The sequence below is a fragment of the Erithacus rubecula genome (assembly GCF_903797595.1).
Source record: "Erithacus rubecula genome assembly, chromosome: 6".
Taxonomy (NCBI): Eukaryota; Metazoa; Chordata; class Aves; order Passeriformes; family Muscicapidae; genus Erithacus; species Erithacus rubecula.
The window spans coordinates 37,611,240-37,622,116 of NC_136688.1; the positions used below are offsets into that span (position 1 = coordinate 37,611,240).

The 10,877-nt window shown below is 44.9% G+C and overlaps 1 protein-coding gene across 1 annotated transcript; it reads right to left on the minus strand.

The window, feature by feature from the left end:
* Positions 1 to 2,593: 2,593 nt before the first annotated feature.
* On the minus strand, positions 2,594 to 5,563 carry CLEC14A (C-type lectin domain containing 14A; the record flags this gene model as incomplete). The annotated part of the gene is made up of 3 exons (XM_079309098.1): positions 2,594 to 4,063; positions 4,449 to 4,785; positions 5,530 to 5,563. 3 exons carry the CDS (start codon positions 5,561 to 5,563, stop codon positions 2,683 to 2,685), a joined length of 1,752 nt encoding a protein of 583 aa, XP_079165224.1. The 3' UTR covers positions 2,594 to 2,682.
* Positions 5,564 to 10,877: the final 5,314 nt, after the last annotated feature.

Consider the following 10,877-nt stretch of genomic DNA (forward strand, 5'->3'; position numbering starts at 1 on the left):
TGTTCGGGTTCTAAACAAATCCAAATGCTATTTGCTTAATTTTCTACTGACTGCAAAAATAAGGTAAAGAGCCCCAGATGTACCAAACAAGTAAGGACAATAAAAGGAATAATAAAATTATGACCATACATCCATGCCTTGAAGAGACGGAACCATGAGCTTGCTTTTAGAAAAATGACTTGCACAGCTGGAGACTTAAGTGAGATGATTTTTCAGATTTATTTTTAAATGTGTATTTTACAGCCATTTAAGAAGGCCATATCCCTTCTTTACAGCCAATGCAGAAAAAGGGCACTTTCAGGAAATAATTCATCGGTCCTGTTTTCAGCATCTAGTCTAAAATGAGATTAATTGCAAGCACTTACTAAGGGAGTCTGGATGAGTAAAAAAGTCTAGATTAGCTGTTGGAGATGTCTACACATGGAAAGATGGATCCCATCCTTAGATGCAAAATAGTCTGGCTTCAGATGAGTGAAATTATGAGCCAGGGGGTACATACTTGAACCCTTGTGTAGTCCTCTAGAAAAATGTCTGATGATTCTGATTGTGTGAGGAAAAGAACTCTCAAATCAAAATATGATTTCACAGGAAGAGCAAAATGGGAATTATGAGACAGATTAATGGCTTGCAAGGGCAAGAACTCGTATATTTTCACTAAAATGTCTGTCACATACTGAGATGCCAAAATAAGTAGTCAGGTGCTTAACTCAGCACTTAGTTGTGTGCTTGGTAAGACTCAGAGAATGAGATAGTTTCTAGAGCTTAGAAAAACACACCCAGACAGCCCCATCAAGAGTTCAGTTATCAGTTCAGATATGTGAGAAAGACTAAAACATAGAAAAAATAGTTTAGACAGGCCCTCATTCATTTTAGTTGCTATTTGCCTATACATCCTTTGATAGCAGAGCTCCACATACTCTACCTCATAAAAGAAACTACTTACAGTGACAGCAACAGGAGTGTTATTAAGAAATAAGGAATTAATGGCTAAGTCATTTTCCAAATCTGTGCACATCTGAACGTAGAATCAAGCCTCCTGCCCAAGATGAAAAATGCCTGCCTTCTGAAATACAAATGTCAGATAAACAGATTAGAAAAATATGCAGATTATGAGTCACCTTGCAATGAGTAGCATTCTCATGCAGCTGGATTTAATTCCTGTCATGATACAAGGGAATTTGTGGCTACAGTCAGTCTGGTGGCTCACAAATATCAGTAACCTCTTCATCAAAAGCAAAAGACTGTTCCCAGGTAGTAACTGCCTATCACCATTAAAGGTAGAGAGGAGGAAAGAAAAAAACTTATACTATGTAATTCTTTATCCTTAGCAGATGTTTACACCATATTTATCACCAAATCTTTGCTTGCAAGAAAAATAGGTAATAATAATACACGTCATTTTTTAAACAGAGTTCTTCAAACTCAACAGGAAAGTGTCAAAATTAAGGAATGTCAGCTGCCAAGAGAGGAAAACAAACAAACAAGCAAGTGTATTTAGAGAGACATTTCAGAGCTTAAAGTTCTCTTAAGGGAAGAGAATATTTCCATATTCTCCCTCCACCCCAAAAAGCCTGGATGAGACCAGTTACCTGTGTATAACTGCACTCAGAAAACCTTGAATCAATATTTAATATCACAACTTTAATTGAAAACCAAAACCATAATAATAATAAGTGAGCATAAGCACTCAGAACTGCACAGAAAGCGAGTTCTGCAGCCAGGACGAAAGCTCCTCTACAGGAATTCCCAAGGGAAATCACAGAGGAAGTGTTTACCTCATTTAGAAAAGGGCACAAACGGTGAATCTTTCCTTACTCTCAAGGGACTCCATGGAAAACAATATATCTGACTAAAGAGAATGAGATTTGCATGATGCATTTGGAGTCACGCTAACTCCTCTCGCAAGGTGTGTCAGCACCTTGTCCGATTCGAAGGGAGTCACATATTGCATACAGAAAGCAAGTTTTGTAACAACACAACTTGGGAGAAAAATTGTAACTGAGAAATTTATTCCCTGCTACAATGAGTGTGAAATAACAACGGAGCAGCGATTTACATCATCCTTTATTCATCAGCTGAAGTATAAAATTGACTCCCCATTAACCTCTCAGTTCCTCAGCAGTTTAATGACTTTCTAAGTATAGAAATGCTCTTCCATTTTTAAGAATATCAGTATGAAAGTATATGAGTTGCAGTTTCATCCAAAATTATGGCAGTTCACCTCTTCAAAAGTTCCAGCAATTAGATTGAAAACGAAAGCCTCCAAGTACCACTCAGGTACTTTAGAGTGACTTCTAAATGACAAGTGCTCAAAGTGGTCCACTTTATGCTTGCTCCAAGTAAGGCACCAGACGAACAGTTTGAACAGAGAGAATAAAAATGCACAATTGTTGCAGCTGCAATCGCTCTGTCGGCCAGGCTGATCTATTTATATTTTAGTGAAATCAGCACCGAAATAACTGCTTTTCAGACCGACAAAAACTCCTAACTGTCCAAAGACTTCAATCCCCTCAAAAGCACGTCGTCCTGCGTGTGATGATGTGCAAGCCTGCCCAGCTAAATCCCGCGGCGCTCTCCCTCGGCAGCAGGGCTGGGGCAGGCGGGACGAGGCGAGCCGAGCGCTGGCCCGGCTGGGAGAGCTGCTCAGGGCAGCCCGAGGGACGCGGCCCCGGCGGCCCGGGGCTATTCCCCGCCCGCTGCTCCGCCGGGCTCCGCGGAGCCTCTCTCCGCCTTGCTGCCCGCCTCCGGCGGCTCCTTGCCGCCGCGGCCCTCGGATTTGTTGTTAAAGCAGATTTTGAACACCCCCAGCACGGTCATGACCAGGATGATCAGCACCACCACCGCGACCGTCACCAGGATGAAAACGTAGTTGGAAGAGGAGGAGGAGGGCGGCGGACCAGCCGTCTTCTCTCCGCCGGCGGCGGCCCCGGTGGTGGCGGGCGGCTCCGGAGAACCGCCGGGTGTCGGGATGGAAGGACGGCGCTCCTCCGCCCCGGCACCCGGCGGCTCCTCCGTGCCCGGGCAGGCAGCGCCGTCCGGGCCGCCCGGGGTGCAGGCACAGGCGAAGTCGCCGGCGGCATCGCGGCACCCGGCGGACTCGGCGCACAGCGCGCGGTCCGGGCTCCTGGGGCCGAGGGGGCAGGGGCAGAGCGGCTTCGCTGCCGCCTTCCAGGCGAAGCCGCCCGGCTCGGGCTGGCAGGTGAGCCGCACCTCCCCGCCGGGACACGCCACCGACAGCACGGTGCCCGGCGGGCTGAAGCCGGGGCCGCCGCTGCGCTCCTCGAAGGGGAGCCGGTAGTCGAGGTCGAGGGCGCCCGCGGGACTGAGGTCGGGGCAGGCACCCTCGTACGGGTACTTGCAGAGGTAGCCCGAGCTCTTCAGCTGGCAGGCCCGCTCCTTCCAGCCCCAGCTGCGGCCGCCCCCGGGCTCGGCCGCCAGGTGCAGCCCGGCGCAGCGGGAGGTGAGGCAGGACCGCAGGGGCTCCTGCTGCCACCGGCCGAGCTCCGCCGGCACCTCCTGCGGGGCCGTCCCGCCCCCGACGCCCTCCCAGGAGAAGCCGCGGAGCGGCTGCTCCTCGCGGGTGCAGGCGGAGGCGTTCCTCTTCAGCCCGACCCAGAGCAGCGCGGGCGCGGGCACCGCCGCCTCTGCCAGCAGCCCCAGCAGCAGGCGCAGCTCCGGCTCGCCGCTGACCCAGGCGAGGCTGCCCCCGCGCCGGTCGCAGTCTCCGCGGGCCTCGGCGTACGAGACGTCGGCGAGGTGGACGCTGAAGCAGGCGGCGGCGGGCGGGCAGCGCAGGGCGGCCCGCGGGGGCGGCGGGGCCCGGCCCAGGGCGCAGACCGCGGCCAGGAGCAGGCAGCAGGGCCCGGCCCGCCTCATGCCGGCCGCACGCTGAGCCCGGCCGAGGCCGCGGGCTGCCCTGCGGATGTGCTGCCGTCCGGCCCCGGCCTGGGCCGCCTCCGCCGCCCGCGCCGTCCCTCTCCAGCGCCGGCCCCGCGCCCACGGCCCTCCCCCTGCTATAAATACATGTTGTGGTGTTGGCTTTTCGCAAGTATTAGGGTGGACACTGTATGTGTTAAGATACAGTTTACTTTAGGATTAACATAGTCTGATAAAGTGTCTTTCTACTAAGTAAACTGCCTGCTTGGTTGGATAACACCCAGTGAAGACACTTGCGACTGGTATGCCAGTTACCAGCACCGACCATCTGTAGAAATGGAAGACCACAGCACAAATTAAGACCGATAAGAAAAAGAAATTAAAACCACAGTCAAGAAACACGCATGCTCTAAAAAGGCAGACTCAATGAGTAGCCATGTAAAACGGTTCTTGGAATATGGAAAATAGTTCGTAGAAAAGTTTGAAAATGAGTGATGGGTCTATGAATATGCCACGGGCTGATGAATTTAAGGGGTGTCTCCAAAACAGCAGGTGTGCTCCTGGCTGAATACCAAGCCCAGCTGTTATAACCTTTAGCTTTGTTGTTTGTCTCTTCTTGTCTTTTATTAAAACTTTTAAAATCTACCAGGAAATGAACCTCGTTTTTCACACCCAGGACCGGAGGAAACGTGTCGGGAGCCGTGGCTGTCTCGGCGTGCTCGGTGTGTTGAGTGCCCGGGACAAGCGGCTCCCGGTGCCGCTGGAAGCGCTCGCCCAGCCCGGCGGGCGGTGTCCAGCCCCGGTGGGACGGTGCCGGGGGGACCGGAGCGTGCCGAACCCAGAGCCGCAGCTCTCGGGCCGGGATCGGGGCACCGTGTCCACCCGAGATGCCCAAGCCCGTCTCGCTAGCTTGTTGCACAGAGATTTATGGAGAAAAGCTGTCCAGCTTCAGTTATCTCTTCCTTGAAGGATGGAGGTTGCTTGGTTAGCAATCAACCCCGTAGCTCCCAACACGGGCGATTTAACAGTCACAAAAACTGATTCAGCTCACGGTTTTCTAGCAGGCTGGCCTAAATGCATCATACATCAGGTGCCTGTGTTGACTTCAGTAGTTATTCTTGAATTGAGTTTCACTAATCAACTGCAACTGCTTCTCTGAATGTAGTCCCCATGTTGCTTCATTTTCATACTCCTTGCTGTTTTTTCTGTGTGCTGTTGCCTGATGTGTACATTCAGATACAGCACACATCTGAGTCTCTTCCCAGGTATTATATGTGGCATGAAACTGCAGGCATATATCTACATTTTGTTTTACAGGTTTTACTTTGGAAAAACCCGTGTCAGTGTTTCTGTGTTTGTGAATAAAACAATACAAATTTCTACTATTTGAATACCTTGTGGATGGGGGGACAAAAGGAGAACAAAAAGCAAAAAGTTGATCTGGAGCTCTTAAAACATAAGGTTTCTCAGTAATTGCAGTCCATTTCGGTGCCAGTAGGCTTGGAAAATAGGTTTTCATAACACAAGAACTTATTGGTTTAATTCTGGGTGAAATTGGCTTTTTGGTTAATCAAGGTGTGGAGATGCTAACAGCCACCTAAGTCAAAGTATTCAGTGTTGTAGCAGCTGTGCATTCTGAGCTCTGCTGCCTACTGGAACTGTAACTCCTGCATTCATTCTTCTCCATGGTGCACCAGGGCAGAGGCATCGAGCCATCTCTCTGTGTGCATTTTAAGCTGGAAAGATGCAGTTCATTTTGCATCACCTGCTATTCACATCCCTAGTTCTTCAGTGGATCTAGCTTTAAATGTACACAAATGAAATTAATTGTTCCGTGAGCCCCCTGTTTTTCTTTATGATGAACAAAAGCTGTGCTTCTGCACAGACCTGTCAAGTTAGTATCTTGAGCCATTTTCCCCAAATCTGGTTGATAGTTTTGAGACAGGGAGAGTTTTGCTACAGTTTTGCTATTGTCATCTCACCGGGGAATGCTTACAAGGTTTTGCTTAATATTCCACTGCAATCCTATGCCTTCTTTGTTTTCTCTTTCAAAATTGAGTTCATTTATTATAGCAGAATAAATGCTAAACTTTATAAATAGAAAAAATAATGTAGAAGCCCCAAAATTTTCGTGTTATTCTTCAAACCTAGGGCTCTATCCCTGAGGAGGATAATGCAGCTCAGTCCATGAAAACATTTGCTCCCTTGTGTCTCTTCTCAGCTGTCAGCCAAGGGCATGATTTGAGCTGTCTGGGCTGACCTCTCTACCAGGTAATTGATGGCTATTATGGCTCATTTCACACAGGCCATGACTTTAATTTCCAAGGCTGTATATGAACCAGCAAACTGGCAAACCAGTTTAGAAACAATAGGTTAGCCACCAGTGTCCTGGGCAGTCCAGTCTCATCAGAACTTGTACTGCACAGAAAGATGAAAATACTGTGTTGCCAAAGCTGAAGGCATTTGCCAGCTGAAAATAGAGACATGGCTCTACATCTACTTGATCTGTGTGTGTATCTGCTCTCCTCTCCTATTGCTGCCCCAGAATATCCTAAAAAATATTTTAAAAATAACAAGTCTGCTGGATCTCCAGAAAACAGCTCTTGGTCTGTTGTTTTTTTTTTTAATGTTCTTTCTAGTTCTTGCTTTTAGGTAAAGTAAAAATAACTCTTCATGGGGCCTTTTCTGGAGAAGTCCTTTTCTGAAAGAGGTGATTAACTACTCCCACACAAATGCTGGTACCAGTCCAGATGTGAGGCAACTAAACTTTATATATAAAAAGGCTTTATTACACAAATGTGAATGTAACAACTGGTGGATGTATAAGCTCTAATGTAGCTGTTGCTTTCAATAGTTTAAGCCTTATTTAGGTGTAGCCATTCCTTAGTCCTTTTCCTGTGAGATCTTAGCCCTTGAAAAAAGAATGGTTTGCTTTAATTGTATTTTAATAAGAGCCATTGGGTGGGAGAGGGGGGGTTATTTCATTATAAAACTCTATCCTTCTTATAATAACACATATATTTGCTAAGAGCCATATTTTACTTCTTGGGGGTAGATGGATGGTGCAGTAAAAGAGATCTGCCTTGCTTTGAAAGGGACCAGTAAAATGATCATGTCACACTGAACTGTGTAGGGCATAAGGACAATAAATTTCTCTTCCCCAAAGGGGATACAGGAAAATGTCTGGAAATAGATCTGTCTACCTGTTATGTGACAAAACCTGGAGACAGTCTAATATCAGATGCAGCTATCTTTTCTGCTGGTGTAAAGGAGGGCTGCTGATGTGCACCTCCATTTATCACCTGCTTTGTTGCATGATACAGGTTTGCTTGGGGCTGAAAACTGTGGATGGGGAGCAAGAAATGAAGATCAGTGTTCTGCCTGTTTGCACTGCTCCAGCCTTTTAGCTTGCTGCAGTCTTGCAGGGTCTACACCAGTTGGCTGTGATCAGGCTGTACAACCCTTATGAGCTCTCTCCTTTCCTCTGATCCCAGCTAGTGCCTCTACTGGATCCAGACATCCTTCTGCTGAATTTTTGTGAATAAAGTCAAGACTTACTTCCCATCTTTCAGTGTTCTGCTAAGATATAGGTAATATTTTAAATGACCTAATGTAAAAAGGTATTTTGCACAAGTGAAGATTGCTTGTTACTTGGCAGTGTGCCTCAAAAATTATACATTAAATCCTCCTTTGGTCACTAAGTGCTCCATGAAACAATATCTGCATGATATAAAAATATGGTATATTATGGTATAATATGTAAATATATATATTTGGATTATCAAGTAAGGCAGCCCTACATTTCACATATAACTCGTGTTTAGACAAAGTATTTTCTCACTAAAAAGTTATATTATTCTGTAAGAAAATACCTTACTTTTAAAAACAAGGCTGTCTTGAAGTCAATGAGAACGGTCTCATTTCAACAGTGTGACAAGATTTCTCATATATTTCTCTGCACTCAGTCAAACAACTTGCAACGAGGAGTAAAAAATACCAGGTGGAATCCAGCATGCTGTTGTTACCTTTCCAGAGAACAGGATAGGAAATGAAAATAAGAATTTCTGCCTTAATGTAAGAAATTGCATTATTGTAAGAATTTAATCATTGATCTCTCAAAAGGATTTTGTAGATTACAAGGTTCTCTTACAGAGTTTGGAAAAGACAACCCAGCAGGGGTCATGCAAGTCCCTGTCTACTGTAATAATAATTTCCAGTGACATTGTCGTGTCGCTATGGGACTTAATAATGAGGAGTGATATTTGACTGCTGGTATGAACACAGTGGTGTACCTGTTTTGTGTATGACATAGGCATAAAATATAACTAATCCTAACCTGCTAAGGGGAGGTTTAGTAGATGAACTGCATTGATGTGGCTGTAGCACACCCCATATGCATATGTTCCTCTTAAAGCCTCTCAAATTAAGTACACTAAATATTTTCCAAAAATACTATAGAGTATAAATATTTTTTGTTCTCACTCTAGCTCACTCCCTTGCTTTTGTTTACTGAATAATTCATACTAGTTCCATCCCAGCCTCCAAATTCTTCATGTCTCCTGTATTATGTAGCACTGTCTGGTCCCACATGAGCTTTATGTTGAGTATACATTGGCATGAGGGAGTTCACAGGAACTGGAGGTGGGTATGGCCATATGGTCTGTTTTGCAGTAAACAATGTCAGAAAAAAAAAAAGCACTGAAATGCATCATGATATCAAACCTTCCTGTATCATCTTCTCTTTTCTCCATGCACTGAAAAACAGACACCCAGCAGTGGTCAGAGTTTTGAGTGGTTTGACATATCCTATAGGTCCACATAGGTGAGGTGTCTGCATGCTCCAAAATCTGAGCTTTCAGTTGTGTTTTTGTGCACGCCTGTATTTCAGTGTTTGATTGTGCTTGATCCTATATGGAGAGAGGAGAGGAGAGGAGAGGAGAGGAGAGGAGAGGAGAGGAGAGGAGAGGAGAGGAGGGAGAGGAGAGGAGAGGAGGAGAGGAGAGGAGAGGAGAGGAGAGGAGAGGAGAGGAGAGGAGAGGAGAGGAGAGGAGAGGAGAGGAGGAGAGGAGAGGAGAGGAGAGGAGAGGAGAGGAGAGGAGAGGAGAGGAGAGGAGAGGAGAGGAGAGGAGAGGAGAGGAGAGGAGAGGAGAGGAGAGGAGAGGAGAGGAGAGGAGAGGAGAGGAGAGGAGAGGAGAGGAGAGGAGAGGAGAGGAGAGGAGAGGAGAGGAGAGGAGAGGAGAGGAGAGGAGAGATGTCCTCTCATCCCAGAAAAAAAGCAAACAAGAGGAGAATTAGAGTCTAATTCATATTACCCCAATATTATTACATGTTTTTAGTATTTTACCAGATTCTCACCTGAAAAAAAGTATATTTGGAAATCAGTGAATTTCCATTTGAAGTGAGAAACACCTACATTTTTAGTAACTTCCTATAGTATTGTAACTCTGAAACAAACTTGGACTGGCAGGCTTTTTGGGATGAGACAAAATTTCCTCGGGAAATAAAGTAAAATAGAAGGAAATCTATTGGTAAGGAGCTGATTTCACTTCCTGGCCTTTTGCCCAGACTGACCATTTTAGAGAGTGTCTCTCTTTGCTTGAAAATGAGTAAGGGATACAGTCTAGTAAGAATAAAAGCAAGAAGGAGCAGCTGTGAGATGGAGAGGCAGCAGATGCTTGTCTACACAAGCAGCTAATTCAAAATGAAAAAAATAAAAGGAAGGAAGAAAATTCTGAGCCTAGTGAAATAAATGTTGTCATGGAGATTATGGGAGGTAAACATACCTTTTATGGAAATATTTATTGCTATTTTTTTGTGACACTAGACAGACTAAAAAGGCTTTAGTTCACTTTATTGATGCATTTCCCTCCTTTCCCTTTTTACATAATGGCAATTCTTAAAGCATTTCCTTCTCAAGAAAGTCTGTTTTAAATGTTCCTCATTGTTTGCTTGCAAGACATAGAAGCAGAGTATCTGGATACTGTTGAAGGGGGAGAAGAGAATCTGCTGCATGGTACATGGCTTTTTTTCCTTTCCTGTTTATCATGGTAAAAAGGCCAACAGTGCCATCCTTTGCACTTGTATGTTAAATGTGTGTTCAGCAGTACTTAGTCTTGCTATCATAAGTGGTTCTATATTAATCAGGTGATACCTAGGATCCTGAAATTTTGCAGAAAATAAAGACAAGGGAGTTCTTTATATGCTCTGTAAGAAGTCCCTTTTAAATGCAGATAGGCTCCAGAAAAACAGTTAATGTCTGACTTTGGACTTCCCATACAACAGGATGTGGAATATTCAGAACCGGGGTGTTATTCTGCATCTAATTAAAATACGAAAATTAAATTAATATCTTAAATTTATTTTCCAGAAATGGTTCATGGTCTAAGTAGTGGATGTGTTTTACCTGCATTTCTTTCATGTGCCTAGCAGGTCTGACAGTTTTTTCTCAGTTTAAATGAAATAACTATTTCTGTTGTGACATATGAAGATGTTGTTTTTCAAAAATTGAGGTTTATCAACATTAAAGGCATCAAAGAAAAATAATTTCAGAACACAGTCACATATTCCATGCATTAGCAATTATGCATTCACAAGGTAGACTTGATCTAAGTTTTCATCCATGAGCAGATTCTGTTTTTTTAATATAGTTTTAAAATTTTTGTATTATGGTTGTGTCCCAGGCTAGGTTTGATTGATTTATTATTTCCATTGAATTATAACATAAGAGCATCAAAGATACAGTCCTTGTATCTTTGCTAATATGAATATTCAGGTCTGCAGAAAACACATGAATGTCCCGTGTCTCCTGTAGATCTGTGCAAACCGAGTTCCACCAGAGCCTGTCGTTAATCTGTTCTGTGGTGGGTGTGTAGGTGAAAGGAAAAGTGCTCATCTGCAAATTGTGTACCCAGTGGGTGTGTGTATGCCCATCCTGCCTGTATCTGGACACTTGTGGTTATTCTTCCCCTAATATTCTGGGAATGCTTGATAAAGTTATGCAA